Source organism: Balaenoptera physalus, assembly GCF_965194825.1.
Source record: "Balaenoptera physalus genome assembly, chromosome: 19".
Taxonomy (NCBI): domain Eukaryota; kingdom Metazoa; phylum Chordata; class Mammalia; order Artiodactyla; family Balaenopteridae; genus Balaenoptera; species Balaenoptera physalus.
Window position 1 is genome coordinate 66,459,647 of NC_138900.1, and position 18,527 is coordinate 66,478,173.

General features: G+C 49.9%; 1 protein-coding gene across 1 annotated transcript in view; it reads right to left on the reverse strand.

The window, feature by feature from the left end:
* Nucleotides 1-18,527, reverse strand: part of KLHDC4 (kelch domain containing 4) — a 57,123-nt gene that overhangs the window by 34,672 nt on the left and 3,924 nt on the right. Inside the window, exons 3-6 of the mRNA XM_082436913.1 lie at nt 18,415-18,506; nt 15,676-15,754; nt 15,003-15,101; nt 9,474-9,610 (exon numbers count right to left, since the gene is read on the reverse strand). Of these exons, the coding sequence (XP_082293039.1) occupies nt 9,474-9,610; nt 15,003-15,101; nt 15,676-15,754; nt 18,415-18,506 (407 nt within the window). The remainder of the gene's footprint in view (nt 1-9,473; nt 9,611-15,002; nt 15,102-15,675; nt 15,755-18,414; nt 18,507-18,527) is intronic.

An 18,527-nucleotide genomic window follows, 5' to 3' on the forward strand; every position in this document is an offset into this window, starting at 1 on the left:
TGAAATTTGAAATTAAAAGCAGTATTGTTTACATTAGCACTACAACATGAAATACTTAGGTATGAACCTAACAAAATACATATAAAATCTTTATGGGGAAAACTGCAAAATTCTGATGAAGAAAATCAAAGAACTAAGTAAATGGAGGGACAGTTCATGGATAAGAAGACTCATTATTGTCAAGGTGTCAGTACTTCCCAACTTGATCTATAGATTCAACAGTCCCAATCAAAATCCCAGTAACTTATTTCATTGATATCAACACACTAATTCAAAAGTTTATATGGAAAGCCAAAAGACACAGAATAGTCAACACGATATTGAAGGAGAAGAACAAAGTTGGAGGACTGATGTTACCTGACTTCAAGACTTACTATAAAGCTACAGTAATCATGACAGTGTGGTGTTGGTGAAAGAGTAAACAGGTAGATCAATGGAAGAGAACAGACAGCCCAGAAATAGAGTTCCATAAATATAGTCAACTGATCTCTGACAAAAGAGGAAAGGCAATACAATGGAGCAAAGACAGTCTCTTCAACAAATGGTGTCGGAACCACTGAACATCCACACGCAAAAGAATGAACCTGAACACAGACCTTTCGCAAAAAATACTCAAAATGGATCACAGGCCTACGTGTAAAGTAACTGATAGATAAGCTGGACTTATAAATTTAAAACTTCTGCTCTGCAGAAGATAGTATCAAGAGAATTAAAAGTCACAGTCTGGGAGAAAATATTTGCAAAAAACACATCTGATAAAGGACTATTATCCAAAACACACAAACAACTCTTAAAACTCAACAGTAAGGAAACAACGTGATGTAAAAAGAGCTGACGTGGTCACCCGGGCACACTCATCAGGTACCTCTGCCCACCTTGTTTTGCACTGGTGCTATCTCAATCTGGCTCTCCCACCTACACAATCCAACCACTAAGTCAAGGCTGAAAAGATGGTTACAACCTGAGCTGCCCAGTCCAGCACTTCTCTATACAAGGCATTATTCTCCATTTATTTCCACAAAGCTTTCCCGCAAACCAGGTGCCCTAAAAAAAATACAACACAAAGACTCTCAAAATGAAAGAGAAGCTTGAGCTGCCCAACCCAGCATCTCCCCACTAGCAAATCTGAGATGAACATTTCATCACATACTGCTATGAGGACCTCCAGGATCTTCCCTTACTCCAACCTAGAACAAATTCCATTCTTCTCACCTTTCTTGAAATGCTTATCATCCTAGTCTTCTCTCCTAATGCCCTCAGCTTATTAACTTCCCTTTTAATGTCTCATTCAAACCAACCATGGTACTCATCCATGGAAAGTCAACCAAAAATTACCAGTTCCATATTCCTGAAGACTATATCCTGCTAATCTGATCTTTAAGCATCAGTCTTGGAGTAGCCTCACCATATGCATATGACTACCGGCGTTTCAACTTACTAAATACTTCTCTTCTACTAGCAAGGGCAGCTTCTTTAAATGCTACATTTATATGCAACCTACAAGGAAAACTTATCCCACTTCAATTTCATCTTGCTAGATTTGGTCCACAAAGATAATTTTGGATGCTGAATTGCCAACCAATTTATTTGCTTTTCTTCCTAGTTTTTTTTTTTAATTTATTTTTAATTTTTTTAATTTTTTTTTTTTTTTGGCTGCCTTGGGTCTTCATTGCTGCATGCAGGCTTTCTCTAGTTGCAGTGAGCAGGGGCTACTCTTCCTTGCGGTACACATGCTTCTCATTGCAGTGGCTTCTCTTGTTGCAGAGCACGGGCTCTAGGCGCACGGGCTTCAGTAGTTGTGGCGCATGGGCTTAGCTGCTCCACAGCATGTGGGATCTTCCCAGACCAGGGATCGAACCCATGTCCCCTGCATTGGCAGGTGGATTCTTAACCACTGTGCCACCGGGAAGTCCTTTCCTAGCTGTTTATCACCCACAAATCTAGTAAGCATGTTTTCTTTTCCAAATTCATGATAAAACTCCCAGACGGACGAGGTTCCGAAGGAGGGTCTGTGCCAGGCCACGCCACCACCGCCGCGGGTCACGCCATCACGGGGCCCTGACCCTGCCTGTGCGCCCTGCACGGTGAGAGCAGCGCTCTCCTCTGAGCCGGCCCCACTCCACAGGCTGAAGCGGCTGGCACGGCTTTTCCATGTCCCGGGGCTGGGTGCCTAGGAGACAAGCCACAATGTACAGCTGCACAACAGAGAAGGTGAGTGAGAAGAACACCACCGTGCTGGGCAAGCAACAAACCCCCCTTCTGAGAAACTGTCTGTTACAATATTTTACAAGTACAACCTGGGAAACAGGTTTTCTTTTCAAAAACGAATAGGTTTGCTTCCAATTCTACTTCAAAAAAGGTACACAGGAGAGCCCAAAACGCTCCCAATGTTACTCCAGTAACCGTGAATGTAATGGCCCAGTGACCTATGGAAGCAGCACCAGCGAGCCAAGTCATCTCTAGATGACTCCCCAGAGCCGAGACGGCCAGGTTAGGGCCTCCTGCAGCCTCTGGCCACAAATCTGATGGGTGTTCTGTCCTTCGGTGAGCCAGGCATCAAGGACTCAATTAACTTTCTGCAGCAGCCGAGTACCACTGTGTTTTGTAACCGAAAAGGGAAATTTTTTCTATAAAAAGACTCCATATACCCCTTTAGAAAATAAAGCCACCCAAAAAAGCCCGTTTATATTTGAATCTCCAACAGGCACTTTTCAACTGCCGTCACTCCTAAATATGGAGTCTTAAAAAATTAACATGTCCTACTCAGCCAGCTCTATAAGCAGCGCAAAAATACATGCGCACTTTCGTGGGAGCGAGTGCTTCCAGCACATCTGAGCTGCGTGCAGAGCAGCGCTGCGGCAGGGCACACCACCACTCAGCATCACCCAGGCCCCTTCCAGCCAGCGGCTGCGGTGACGTTTACAGAAGACGCACACGCGTCTGATAGCGCCATGGGCTTCGGGTACAAACAGAGTGTTAAGCACTCAGTATGCAAATGCTTCCCTCAGTTATCTGAAAGTTTACACCTTACAAAAGATACACCATAGTACCATGCTGTTCCCGAGATATTTACTGAGCAAAGGAAACATTTCTCTCACAATCCCAGAGATTCAAGGCCACACAGGCCGACCTGACGGGGAACTTAGTCTAGTGGCCCATCCTCAGGAAAGGAAAGGGCCCTCCTCCAAGAATGGTTCCGATGTGGCCAGAGCAGGAAACGCAGGCAAGAGCATCTCCCCCTTCATCAAACAGGCCGCCTTCAGAATTCAGCCCCACTTTTCCAAGTACCACTAAACAACAAATTTGGAGCTTAGTAAGTATTTACTCACATTGCACAGAATAACTAGTAGCAGTCTCTAGAATCCAGGCAGCCTATCAAACTGTGTCCTTCTTTTACTTTAACTATTACTATTAGTAATGAAACCATTTGTGGAGTGTTTACATAATAATAAACCTACCACAGTGGAGTCTGCGCTGTGAGAGACTGAGCAGGTGGGCAAATGCTGAGTCCTGCCTTTGGTGTCGAACTGCCCTCAGACTCACACAGGTGCACATACACTTAGACATAGCCCACTCTCCTCCCCGACCTCCTAGAGGAGATGCAGCGGGGGACGGGGAGAGAGGCTGTGTATGGTATAAAAATAAAAACACGATTAGTAGACAGAATCTGTGTTACCAAATCAGGCCGTTTTTTTTTTTTTTAAATCAGGTCAGTTGTGCAGGCACGTCCCACCAAAGACAGACACTGAAGGGAATCTCAAAACATCTGTTAAAGTTGGTCATACTCGGCCAATGTAAATCAGGAGGCTGTGCTGACATTGAAGCTTTGGTCTTCTTGACGTTAGTAACGCTACGAACTTTTCCTACGAACTTTTCATTTTCCAACTGTTATGATGTCAATTAAATGCTGCAAGAATGGAGAACGTGCATAAAGGAAGACAATAAAGACTCCTAAGGGTCTGCTCGTTGTAAACGTGCTACAGAAACACAAGAAGGGCAAAAATGAAAGACAAAGCGGATGCCTGGGAATCGATCACCCTGCCCTCCCACGAGAAAAACTTGCTTAAAAGCCAACAACGGGACTACATATACCAGATACTGATTTAACTCTGCCTCTGACGGCCTTTACTGTTATGTAACCTTTTCTCGGTCTCAGTCTCCCCAAATGTAAAACTACCCCCATGGGAGTGAAAAATGTTTCCTAAAAAATGAATGCAGAGAAATCCCTGGTTAGGACTCGGCGCTCTCACTGCCGAGGGCGAGGGTTCAATCCCTGGCCAGGGAACTAAGATCCCGTAAGCCGTGCAGCATGGCAAAAAGAATGCAGAGTGTGGGGCCAAGTCCTGGAGGCCGAATAAATTCGGTTCACAGTGACCTCTTCCTGCACTTTTCCCAAGATTTGAGCTCACACCGTGTGGATTCCCCCAGACTCAGTGACCTTCCCCAGAAATAGCAAAATCAGCCTTCATTTTGGCTGAAGCGCCTTCCCTTTTCTTTTAGGTCAGTAAGAAAAAATTACAGAGGAGAACCTGCCAGCAGTCACCCTCTCCCAACAGCAGCCACTGCGTCAGCCTATTAATAACCAAGCCCAGTTCCGAGTGGCAGCAGCTCCAAGGCAAAACCCCACACGCTGTAACCCAGCCCCCAGGATCGATAGACCGACTTCAGTAATTAGTCTGCCTGCTTCCGTGGCTACGCCGGGCCTCGTCAATTAAGCCTGCACAGCCCTGCCAAACAACAGTGGGGTGACGCTTTCATTTTGGAATAAGTAGAAAATTACAAAAGCGATACCCACACTGCTTTTCATTGTTAAGGATCTAAGAGGCATTTTACATGAGTTCTCTTACTTCTGAAAAGGCAGCCAACGTTTGTTTTCACATTAGTGAATGGTGCTCAAAATAAGCATGAGACACGCCGGTAGGCGAGGCCTCCAGCTGTGATCCAGGGCCGCCTGGATCAAGGTCACTAAGGGGGGTGGGGAGGGGTTACTGTCAAATGCAGATTCCTGAGCCCCGTTTTAAAGCGGCTCTGAATCAGACTTGATGTTTGCGGGGATGAGGGCAGGAACATGCATTTTCAGAGCTCCCTAGGCGCTAATCGGCGCACGAAAGTCCAAGAATCACCCAGAGAGGCATCCTGTCAGCTCTGAGCCATCTCCCCAGGCTGACAAGCCTCCCAGCCACTCCACCACCGACTCCTGCCGTGACACCTTGTAAGTGCTTTAAGACGCCCGCTCCAAAGTGCAGACAGGGCAGCCACCCCGCGGCAGTGTGCGCTACACTGTGAAGCGAGGGTGGGCCCTGCGAACAAGTAAGAACTGCCCCAACCAAGACACCTGTGCGCTGCAGACAGCTGTGCCCACACTGCCTGGGGAGAAAGGCAGACCCGGGGACAAGGCTCCGGGAACACATGCCCTCTGACTTTGAAACTCTACCTCTGGGCCGGTTTAAACGTTACTGAAGGATAAAAAAATAAACCTAACTGAGACTCCTAAGAGAAGTGAAATGTTCCCGACTGGGAAGGCTAAGGATTAGACAGCTGTCAATTCTCCCTAGGAAAAATCTACAAACTGCAATCCAATCGAAATCCCATTGGAATGTTTATAAAACAAAACTTGAACATTCTGAAGCTCTTATGAAAAAAATGAGTGGGGCTTCCCTGGTGGCACAGTGGTTAAGAACCTGCCTGCCAATGCAGGGGACACGGGTTCGAGCCCTGGTCCGGGAAGATCCCACATGCCGTGGAGCAACTAAGCCCGTGCACCACAACTACTGAGCCTGCGCTCTAGAGCCCGCGAGCCACAACGACTGAGGCTGCGCACCACAACTACTGAAGCCCGCGCACCTAGAGCCCGTGCTCCACAAGAGAAGCCACCGAAATGAGCAGTCCACGCACCTCAACGAAGGGTAGCCCCCGCTCGCCACAACTAGAGAAAGCTCGTACGCAGCAACAAAGACCCAATGCAACCAAATATAAAAAAAATTTTTTAATTAAAAAAAAAAAATGAGTGCATGACAAATTTTTTAAGTAAATGAGAAAAACCTTCCTGCTATCCAAATAAACCACAGAGCTATAGCGATTAAAGTGGAGCGATACTAGAACAGGTGGGAAGAGAAGATCAAGGAATCAGAAGAAAACCCGGAAACATCCAGACCCTTCTGGACTGTGTGTGTGCACGCACGTGTGCCTGCACCGGCCCTGTGGCCCAGTCTGCAGGCACACGTGCGTGCACACACACTCAGGCACATGTTGCTCTGCATCTCAGCTTTTTGTACACAGGTTTTTGTACAAGCTTTTTTGTACAAAATGAGAGGGAACATTTCTTTAGAGTATATTCCTAAAAGTGAAGATGGGGTCGAGGGGCAGGCACAAGCAACGGGATGCTGGAACGACGGGTGCTGCCAGCCGACACTTCAGCCAGCGGGAGGGACCCCTGCTTGCCCAGCCCTCGCCGCCTGACAGTCCGACCTTCCGTGTGAGCCACGCGTGGCTGCCGCTTGCTGCTTGCTACTCTACACAAAGTCTCTATTCTGAACATGAGCTCGCTTCACGCTGTAAACCTGTCACCACTCCCACACTTTCCTGGTGGCATCATTCCTGACAAAAACCTTAACATTCCCCATGGTCAGACAGTCACCCTCTCGTGGCTTCCGGTGTGTGACTCACTTAGGGAGCCTTCCCTGAGACGTGCTTGCTCCCTACACACGGTGGCTGCAGACACTGTAACAGCAAGGAACGGGCCACACAGGGCACACCTTCCTCGCTGGTCTCACAGAACACGCTGGGCCAGGGCAGGGGAAGGGCTGCGGCTGTGCGCACGCCCAGGCACCGAGCCCAGCGCCCACGAGGACAAAGGGGAACGGAGGCCGTCACCACACAGTATCTCTCGCACACCGCTTCTGATTTCTTGCATCCCACCAGGGTCCTTAAAAGCAGAGCCAGCCTCAAACACAACGCATCTGGGAACCGTAGGCACATGAAGCAGCGGTAACTGAACTGGGCTGAGCAGCAGAGACACAGAAATTCAGCCGGTCGATTAAAATCTCCCGGCAGACAGAGTAAGAGGAGAAGCCAGGGGCAGGCCCTCCGCCCCCCGACCTTCAGCCCCGCAGGGACCGCGGGCTCTGGTGAAACGCACCGCCGCACCCCTGGCCGCTGAAGAGAGCAGCTCAGCGCAGCTCTGCCCGGCTGCCCATCCCCCACTGAGAACCAGAGATGATGGCCCAGGAGGTCGGCTCAAAAAAAAGACGCCGTAGACAAAAAAGACAAAAAGTAAAGCGCCTAACCCTTTCCCTGCCACACCACTCTATCCAGGCTAGAGCAGGGGGGCTGAGAAAGGCAGCTCAGTTCTGCCTCTGCACCTTCACTTTAGCATTTAGTAGGTCCCCCAGTATACCTTTGGGAATTCTCCCACTTTAATTACAATCAGCAAAAAAGTAATGCGAGACCTGCTCACCAGGAACAACTTCTGACGTCGGACACAGGCCTCGAATGCCGAGTAACCAGGCTGATAACGCCGGGACACAGCTCAAGTCGCGCAATGAGGCGGGGCTAGGGACAGCGGGCGCGGCGAGCTCTGCAAAGGGCAGTGACTGCATGTCACTAGTGCCTCCCTGCTTCCTCGGAGCGAACACCTGCAACACCTGTCACGGAACCGGAAAGATCTGAAGGCCACGAGAAAGCACGCGCCACAACACAGCCCAGCAGGCCACTGCGGGACACCCCACAACATGCCGCCACCATCAACACCAGGCCCCACGGGTGCTGCTTCCTCACGGAGCCATTCACCGTCCCTCACCCATACGTTACAGGCAAAAGCTACCAAAGCTGACAAACATGCAACGAAAACATCAAGAACCAATTCACCAGAAGTGAACAAAGAAATAACAACTGCATTTTGAAAAGAATAACTGAAGCAAAGCAAGAAAGACAAAAAAGGGTACATGCTCTGGGCCTGAACACTCTTTAAATTAAGGGGAAAATGAAAATGACTAGGTCTCGGGCTTCCCTGGTGGCGCACTGGTTGAGAATCTGCCTGCCAATGCAGGGGACACGGGTTCGAGCCCTGGTCTGGGAAGATCCCACATGCCGCGGAGCAACTACGCCCGTGAGCCACAACTACTGAGCCTGCGCGTCTGGAGCCTGTGCTCCGCAACAGGAGAGGCCGCGACAGTGAGAGGCCCGCGCACCGCGATGAAGAGTGGCCCCCGCTCGCCGCAACTAGAGAAAGCCCTCGCACAGAAACGAAGACCCAACACAGCCAAAAATAAATAAATAAATTTAAAAAAAAAAAGAAAAGAAAATGACTAGGTCTTAACATATACACAGCAAAATCAATTTTTAATGCGAAAAGTTCTTAGTTGCCATGCGTTTCCCAAAGCAAGCAAGAGAAGGAGACGCAAGCGGCGCTCAGGAGAGCGCTCCAGGGCTCACCCTGGGCCCAGCTTTACTAGGACTGCTCTCCAGAGCTTCCCCGGCAGCTTAGCGAGCTTGGGAATGTCTGAGCACCTTCCACTCACTCTCACGGTCAACTCTTTACACTGAGTCTAACGCTCCAGGCTGGAAGCCGATCTGAGCTGGCCGACAGCCAGGTATTCACGGGCTCCTAAAAGGCCCCTCAGGGGACCACGGAGCACACCCTCCAGGGACCTCCCTCGGATGCAAGTCCCGGGACCGGAGAGCAGTCCTGAACCCCCCCGAATTCCGCTCCGCTGAGGCGGGGAGCCTGGCGGCCGCTTTAACAATACAAAGCCAGTGCCCCAGAGCCGCGCGTGCACCCCACGAGGGCAAAGCCACTGACTCCACTTTCAATCCGTCGTGCTACTAGGCTTCTTCTTGTACATAATTTATACGCAGACACACCGTCCGTCTCTCTACAGAGTCAGGCGTGTGGCTCTGCCCACGGAGACTGCAGGGGTGAAGGTGACAACCACAGGTCAACGTCACCGACAGAAGCTGGAGTCGAGCATCAACGATGGCCGAGCCTGGTTTATTGAACAGTGACGTAAAGCCTCCCCTGTCCTTCCTCTTAAAAGCTCCACTATTCCTATGTCAAGCAGACCTATCCGGATGCTTCCTCTCAGTGACACGGCACTCCACTGGCAACAAGCTGAAACCCAGAGCCTCCTCTGGGGCGATAAACAGACAGGAGAACTGCAGCAAAACATGATCATCGTTGACGCTGACGAGGGGAGGGAGGACCAGGAAAATGAGCCCGGATGCGGCGCTGGTCCCAGAGACCCTGGCAACGCCTTCCACGAAGCCAGATGTCAGGCAGCCGGCACCGGGCCGGGCCACTCCGCGAAGGGGAAGCTCTTCCCTCACTTTGGTTACCAGCCAGGCTGGTCTCCCAGGCGGGCAACCACGCTCCTCGGAGCCCTGGAATTATCCTACAAGAGCCGATCCCACCACCGTGAACCCCAGACGCTGGCACGGGACAGGAGCAGGCCCAGGGGTCATGCTCCTCACCTTACCTGACTTGCTCCCACGTCTTGGTGGCCAAATGCAGGACCCAGAGGTCCCTGTAGTGGTAGAACTGCTCTCCATCGGGAGAGGCAAACTCCCCGCCAAAGATCCACAGCTGTCCGCCACCCTGGGGCACCACCACAGCCTGTTGAGAGAATGGTGACAGGTCAGGGCACAGCCATACAGCTCTCAGGTAAAACCGGAGCCCCTCCCCCAGACCACCCGGTGTCAAGCCCTGACCTCGTCTTCAAATGCCTGCCCCATCAGGTCCTTCTCGCGGCCTGCCCCTCTGTGGTTCTGCTGAAGGCCCAGGGCTCACAGGCCACGTGGGAACCAGGCGGGACCGCCTGGGCTGGCAGAGCCACACAAGCCACTGGTGGGCCAGCCCGCCCTGAGAGTCACCAGCCCTGGGCCCAGACAGCGAAGGAGGCAACTGGGCCCGTCCTTCACACCAAGGGGGTGCGGGACGGGAACCTGTTGAGGGGCCATCTGGCCAGGGGCTCACAAGCAGTGCCGACGGCAGCAGGCACAGTGTGGCCGGGGCAGGGGAACTGGGTCGGGGGCAGCTGGACGCCAGGTGCTCCAAAGCAGCCTGTGTGAATGCCTCCTGCCCTCGCAAACCGCCACGGGCAAGCACACGCTGCGTGGTCAGACGGTGGTTCCCAGGAGGCCCGCCCCCGGGCACCCTCCGAGCACCCTGGGGCTTGCACTGCAGCGCGGTCCTTCTCTTAATTAAGCTTAATGCTGCAGAACTGCGGCTCCATCACCGATGCGGCTCCTGCCCTGGACTAACTGGAGGGTCCTGGTGACACACTTAGGGTGATGTGCCCCCCCCCACCATTTTCACTCAGTCTTGTGCATCCTCTCAGGGCTGACCTATCAAGAGACAAGCCAGCTTCCTAGGACTCTAAAACCCCAGTAATTATAAAGAAAGAAACTGATCACTTCAAATCTTTAAATCAGACATGAGGATTAGCTCAGGCCCAAACCTAACACATTTTTTTGAGCTTAATGAAGTTTAGGTAGTACTTTCACGCTACGCAATACAATATAGTTTTGAAATGTCATATTATAGAAGCTACTGAATGTCCCAGGATAATACCACAAATAATGCATTAACTGGGAAGAACAGTACAGGGAGAATATATGTATGTATACATACATATACACATATACGTATGTGCACACACATGTATACACATGTATGCACGTGTATAGTCCAACTAATATGAAATATAGATGCATAGAACTATGAATCACAGGTGCAGAGAAAAGATGCAGAAAATACAAATTAGGAGTTCTGGAAGAATGGACAATGGACTTACTCTGCTTTCATTATTTTCTTTTTTTTTCCACAATGAATATTTATTACTTACATAAGCAGTTTTCAGAGCCAGTCTTAAAAAATGAAGTCAAACTCCAGGCAAGAAACAGACTGTGACCAGAGTGTGTCTCCCACGTCCCATCACAGGCAGAACTCGGGGGACGACACGAAGGTGGACTGATGGCCGGTGATCTGAGGGCTCTGTATTAACCTCCTCCTCAAAGACCATAAACACCAAGAAAGAGCTAACATACTACTCAAGAGAAGATGAAAACTATAAAGAGACAGGCATAAAACTTCCACTTCTGACCAGGCTCAGCAATCAGCACCATGCCAGCCCTCCCACTGTAAACAAGGAGGAAACTGGACAAAACCTATGAAGCACGACAGCCAGACAACACGACGTGCAGGACCGTGATCCTGAGAGACGGTAAACGAGCAAGGTCAGCCCTCTGACCCCGCAGGCAGTTTCGCACCCTCGTGGTCCTGCTGAGCTGAGGAAACAGAAGCCAGAGTTCCAGGATGCTGAGGCAGCTGGAATTTGCAGGGTCGAGCACCTTGAAGTCTGGGTGGGCTCCCCTGGAGCCCATAAACACTAAGCTGCACGTGTGCAGACTGAGACCGCCAGAGGCCGGGCACCATCACTGAGGCTGAAAACTTGGAAACGACCTGAGCTCACAGGGGGCTCGGAGACAGACAGCTTCCAACCAGAGTGAAAGGTGTCACCGAATACCCAGGGCGTTCACTAGAGACCCCAGAAAGGCCACGCCATGGAGCTACCATGCTTAGAGAAAGCCTCCAAAGGCTCACGGTGATCTGCATGAGGCTGAGCCACCTACCAGAACGAAACTCATCATCTGTTGATGAACGAAAACAAACGCAGACAGTCAACACTCCAGCAGCACTTCACTGAATGGCGTCATGCTCATGGCAGGAGGGGTCTGGGCAACCCAAACACCACCCACTTTACTAGCGTGACACAGACTGAGGACGCTGTCTCCTTGTGGGCCAGGCTGAAACTGCAGAAGGCATCAGAACAATGACAACCTGACAGAGAAGGAGTATGGAGACTCCAGTGGGAATGTTGTGAATAAGAAGACAAGAACTGCTCTGGTGTTCAGAAATGTATCTCAGCTTTGGGGCTTGCCCAGGCTTCCCTAAGATCTGCTTTTGCATTCACAAAGTCTACCATCTAACCACACAGCTCCAGCAGAAAAATGTGACCCATATCAACAAGGTTAGTCAATACAAAGAGACCCAGAAATGACACAGATGAGAGAATCAGCAGACAAGGACTTGAAAAGTTATGAATACGTCCAAAGACTTAGAAGAAAACATGAACATAATAAATAAACATGTAAACAACCAACATTCCCTGGATCTAACAGAGGCAAAGCACTGCCCAGTGACCAGAGTAGGACGGCACTGCTCCCCATACAAGGCAGGGCTGTCCTAGCCAGCATCTACTTTGCTCCTTGTCCCACGAGGCTGTATGCTTCCCAGGTGTTTGGGTTTCTGTATTGTTGTCTTAACTGGAATAAAATCATGTCTAGAAAACCTTAAGTTCACGACTCTCCCTCCAAGGGTGGAAAAAAAGGCACAATGGAGTCCAAACAACATACAGACTCTGTGAATGGATTCTGACATCAGCCACACACGTCAGCTCTGTGAAAGCCAAGTCCTAAAAACGTGCCAGGCCAGCAGGACCAAAGAAAACACAAAATATGGGACATCACCAAGAACGGCAACTGTGTCTTTTCTGTCGCCGTATTGCAGCCCTAGAAGAGTGCCTTGCATGTTAAAGATGCTCAGAATTTCCCAAGGAACAAGTCGGCAACACCTTCTCGGATGGACGGCAATGAAGCTGTGACTGAGCTGGAGGAAAACACTTCCTGCAGCTCATGTGGGCACTGTCCGCGCAATCTGCTCACTCAGCAACAAGCATTTTGTAAACATTACCTCTTCTCCGTAAACTCCTTACTGCTCAGGCTCGCACAAAGGCTGACGAGAACACAGGTGACATTTTTTTAACCATATGGAACCTTTTGTTCTACTGCATGAGAGAATGCATCTTGTTTCAAGTGAGTTTAGTTATTGCTTGGGGAGAAACAAACCATCAGGCGAGTAACAAAACGTGAACTCCGTCTGCGCCCGCACCTCCCACTCCCCACCCCTCCATTCTCAACAGTCCCGTCAGCCCGTCCAGGCACGAGTGTCTGAACATTCTCCCCAGGGGAGGGTGCCGGGAGGGGAGCACCAGCCAAGGCCTGACAGGTCGTCGTCAGGCACACCTTCAGTGGGCCTTGTGACCCCTTCCTTTCTCTCACTGGCTGCATTCATTTTAGAAAAGGCCAATGAACCCTCAAATTACACGCTAAAATAACTTAACCACTGGACCACCAGGGAAGTCCCGGGTTAAGACTCCACGCTCCCAGTGCAGGGAGCATGGGTTCGATCCCTGGTTGGGGAACTAAAATCCCACAAGCCACACAGCACAGCTAAATGAATGAATGAATGAGTGAACAAAATAAAATAATCCCCCAAAAATCTAGAGAGAAAAGACAGAATGAAGGGTCCACGTATAAGCTTTCTCCTTCTACTCATTTTGCCCCTAATTGATTAAAGAACGTGGCTTCTATCATCACATTCATTAAACTAGTCCATAACGAGGAAAAAACTTTTTTAAATATTTATTTATTTATTTATTTGGCGGCACCGGGTCTTAGTTGCAGCACCTGGGATTTAGTTCCCTAACCAGGGATCAAACCTGGGCCCCCTGCGTTGGGAGCATGGAGTCTTAACCACTGGACCACCAGGGAAGTCCCATGAGGGAATTTTTATGCCTCAGAATTTAACGTAGTGGAATCTGAACTGTAATGACCTTTAGGCAAAAGACTTTATAACCAATTTTCTGTTTCCCAGAGCTCTGATTTGTTGTGAAATTCACAGAGTAAACAGCAAGCCAACCTTATCTACAGGGATAACATTAACCCTCAGACTCATAAAGTACTCACAAGATGTACATACAAATCAGAGCCTGCCAAAGTAACTGACTTAAAAATCTCAAAGACTTATGACACTAATTCTTCAAGGACAGAGTTAATAACTGATTAAAACGGATAAGAAAACAAACACCAAAGAAGCACCTCAGCCTGCGTTCCTGGGGCCCGGGAACTGGAGAGGCGCTGAGAGGGGACTGCTCCCCGCCAGGATGGGCCGGGATGGGACAGGACAGGACTAAGTGCTTAGCCTGGAGGCCTGGGGTGGGTGCATTCTCAGAACTGGAGAGGGCTCCAGTGAATGGACTAGAACTTACCAAGATCCATTTATTAATTAAAACCCAGCCTTTCTAAGGTCTAGTTTTTAAACCAGAAAGCGGTGCATGCCTCTCTTCCAGAAGATGAACCAGTCCAAATGCCTGCAAGCCCGGCTATGCACGAGACGTCTATGCAGTTCAGGCAGTCGGCTCCCCCTCACAGACCCCATTTCAATCAGGAGGTCACTCTGAGTGCAGGATTAGAAAAAGGAGACGCACACGCTGTGGAGGGACGTTTCAGTCATGCCGCGGTAGGCTGACCCTGCAGAGGCATCACTCTTTCACATTATCTTTTGAGCCCCAACACTGTCCCAGGTACAACGATGAACAAGACAGACCAATGCCCGCCCTCGCGGAGCGTACGAAGGTGGAACCATGAAACCAGGGCCCCTTCCCTGTAAGTCATCGGCTCTGACAGCGCTCGCTGCGGTGAGCAGAAACGAGCTGAAAGCACGCCGACCTGGCGCTGCTCGCTCAGCGTCCCTGGGCACGACTCATTTCACTCTGCAATACCTATTTTCGGTAACCGCTGACACCTTTCATTCTGTCTTTTTGTCTTCATCTCTCTGGTCACCAGATCTTGGGCCTGTGGGAGCCTCTCTCACTCAAATACAGGAGCATTTTCCTGACTGCTACATGCCAGGCACCACATAGGTGTTTTCACCTAGCTTCACACCACCTGGAGGAGCAGGAGTTCCTCTCCCAGCCTCACAGGTGAAGTCTGAGTGTGAAGCAGCTCAGAAGCAAGTCCAAGTTGGAGAGTGAGGACCAGGTGCAAGGTCCAGCCTCTCCACACCAGGCTGCCTGCCGTCACCAGCTCTAAAGGTCTGTCATGGAACCCCGAGTCAGAGCCCCAGCGAGAGAGGAGGGGAGGCTGATGGCCATACGGACACGTACCTGGTGAGCACAACGCCTCGGAGGTGGGTTGGGGATTTCGACTTTAGTCCAGGCGTCTTTCCTGATGTTGTAGATGTAGAGTTCATTATAGAAAAAAGTCTACAGAAAGGAAGAGGAAATTTAGTGTCACGAATGGTGCTTCCACACAAGCGACAGCAAATGGAAGGTAGGATCTCAATCACTAGCTCTCCCCAGGAAACGTGTTTTCTAAGGCTGGTCCCCGGACCCTTCAGGATGATGACACAATGACAAAGACCATCTCTGGACCGCCATGCAGGGAAGGCGAACTCAGGATTTTGGAACTGTTTCATCTATAGCTCTGAAACACACGGCTTTCTGGTCTGCTCAAAAATAAAAATTACAGGTTGTACAATTTATCAATCGCTCTGCCATTTATCAGCACTTTCCCTATTCAAACACCTTTGGAAACCCATCATGAGGAAGAACAGCAGGGTGCTGGCCCACCTCATGCAGGCGGTAAGAGGCGTGACCCTAAAGGTCCCTAAAGAACCCTGGTGCCTTGTCAAGGACCATGGCCCAGGCCAGTTCTGACATGTGGACACACAAGAGAGGAGTTAAAGGACCATGAATATCTGACATCAGCTTAAAATTAAGTTTCCTCTAAATGAGACCCATGAAAACTTGGAGGGAAAGAAGAAAATATATACTTAACTTTTTGGCCATTGAAATATTCACCACCAAAAAGGATTAATTCATCTTTCTCAGGATGAGCGGAGAGTGAGGCATTTAACCTGCAAGAGACACAAGCAGCAGCTCAACACAAAATCAAACCACTTGACGCCCAAACTGAGAGCCGTTCTCCTTTCCATCAGAGGGCTTCGCCACCAGGGACAGGCCCGTCCTAAACTTCTGTGAGAGAGGAGCCTGGCACTGAAGACAGAAGCTGAGGCACCGTCCTTAGAAGCAGCCTCACTTTCAAGACACTAACACCCAGGCTCAGTCTCCTAGGAGGGCAGGGGCTACTCACACAGCGTTTGGCTGAAAATCATCAGCAGTGGGAAGTCTAGGGGCTCCTATTTATGTGCCAATTTTCCAGAACTGTCCTGTTTTAAAGGTCTATCCTCTTAAATCACAATCTAAACTGTTCTAAGAGGTCCAGTATTGAAGCATTTCAATATACATCCCAGATCCCTTCCATCTAGAAAATGCAAATACTTTTCTACTTACTTCACACACGAGGACAAGAGAATAGCCATAAGGGAATTATAAGTAGGTCCTGACCATTGCAGCAGAAGTAATGAAGGGCACGGTGACTGAGAGGGAAAATACCCTTCTTGCAGAAGCCCTTAGAGCGGCATTCCCCAAGGTGCCCTCCACCACATTAATCCCACAGGATGCTTCTCAAAGGGAAAAGGGTTTCAAGGTCAAGGAAGTCTGGGAAATCTGAAAACTTTTTCTCCTGGGGATTTATTGTAGACAGAGACATTCTATAGGCTGAGAAACTCTGTAGTCAAACCCTCAAGGCAAGATAGTGCGCCCTGGGCTCCGGTACAACCGAGCACCTCATCCTCATGTCCCCATTAAATTACCCCTGAGCCAAGACGTGGGGACGTACACACTTAAACTTGGTGATTTTCCTGGGTTTTTTCCCGTAATGCGATAGAGAGGTGGAGGCGAGAAGGTACTAAGGTTACCACCAAAAGGTCTGCATCCCAGTAGATCTCAGCTCCAACTGCTCCCTTCTGCCAGGAAGCTTCCCAGCTGACCCATGGAACTGCCAACGTCTCACATCATATTGTGACATTACACCTGGCTTTTTGGGCAGCACACTTTAGGAAAAATGTCATCCAAAAGAAGTCAACCTACATTCAAAGTGAATTCCCTCAGGGGTGCTGTACAGATAAAGCCTCAAAGGTCTCAGGGATTTATCTGCTTCAACAATTCAGATGAAAACGTCCACCTACCATGTGTGACTCTTATGCTTGGCCTCAACGATAACACGATAAATACAAGGAAAATCACAGCAGATTCCTAACGGAATTTATGAGTCGAAGAACAAGAAGGATCTGCAACTTTGGGAGCGGCTGCAAAGCCGCTTGTGTCTGCTCAGGGGTAAGCACACTGCTCCCGACCCTGAACAGGTAACAATCGCACGCTGGGGGCGAAGTCATGGGATTCGGGGCCGTGCCCTGCACCCACTGAAGCAGAGGTGGGCACTCTTACCACCTCCCTTCCTGACGTGCTAGACCAAGGCCTCCACTCAGGCCTGAGGGAAACAAAGCAAATCGTTTCTCAACTAAACAAGACAGCCCCAGATGCTCGTGCAGTTAAGGCATTTCCCCTTCTCCGAAGGACATGGCATCTCCTTATCAGGGTCACTCAGCCTCCCTGGGCTCCTAGCTTGATGCACTCCATGTCCGGCCTCTGCTCTGCCAGGAGCAGGTGTAAGAACTATTGAGCCTGAATCCCTGGATCAAATTAGAGAACAACTGGCATTCCGGAGCCAAGGGGACGGGAAGAAAGGAGCAAGAAGCCAGTGAAAACCACAGCCTGGGGCTTCCCTGGTAGCACAGTGGTTAAGAATCCACCTGCCAATGCAGGGGACACGGGTTCGAGACCTAGTCCGGGAAGATCCCACATGCTACGGAGCAACATGTGCCACAACTACTGAGCCTGCACTCTAGAGCCCGCAAGCCATAACTACTGAGCCCGCGAGCCGCAACTACTGGAGCCCACGTGCCTAGAGCCTGTGTTCCGCAACAAGAGAAGCCACTTTAATGAGAGGACTGCACACTGCAATGAAGAGTAGCCTCCGCTCGCTGCAACTAGAGAAAGCCTGCACATAGCAACGAAGACCCAATGCAGCCAAAAATTAATTAATTAATTTTTTAAAAAACAAAAGAAACCCCACAGCCTGCTCCTTCCACAGGGTCTCAAATCCTACAAAAGGTGCTGGAGCTCCTCACATAAACTACAAACCCACCTAAAATGGCTAACAGACAGTTTACATTTAATGGTCCCACTTTTCACATGAGAATTTGAAAGCATTATGAACGAACACAGCAAGAAGTTATCATGATATTAAGTTTCGCACCGTGATGGGCCTTTAGAAACCTAAGAAGCAAGGAGAAGCTCACGGACTGCCCACAGACTGTCACCAGGTGGCGAGCGACCAAACCCACACAACCTCCCTGACCAGCAGAGCAGCTGTGCCCGGAGACCTCGTCGCCGTGTTTCTACACGACAATGAAGCTGAGTTGCCTCACTCCCATTCTTCCTAAGTGGAACTGAAAAAAATGTTTTGTGGGAGCTGATCTGGCGGGTTTTCATGATGAAAATGTCCCAAGTGCCCAGTTACTTATGAAAACACGGTGTCTACTTCAAGCAGTTTTCCAATCTATACCAGAAAACTTCAGGTCGGAAGCTACACTGGAGAGTCCGTGCTGCTTACCTTGGAGAAGGCGGGGAGCAGGGTGTCTCCACGATCCGAGTCTTTCTGGCATCGAGAGCCTGGAAGTGGGCTATGAGGGCTTCGAGGTCCTCCTGTAGACAGACAAGCCACCA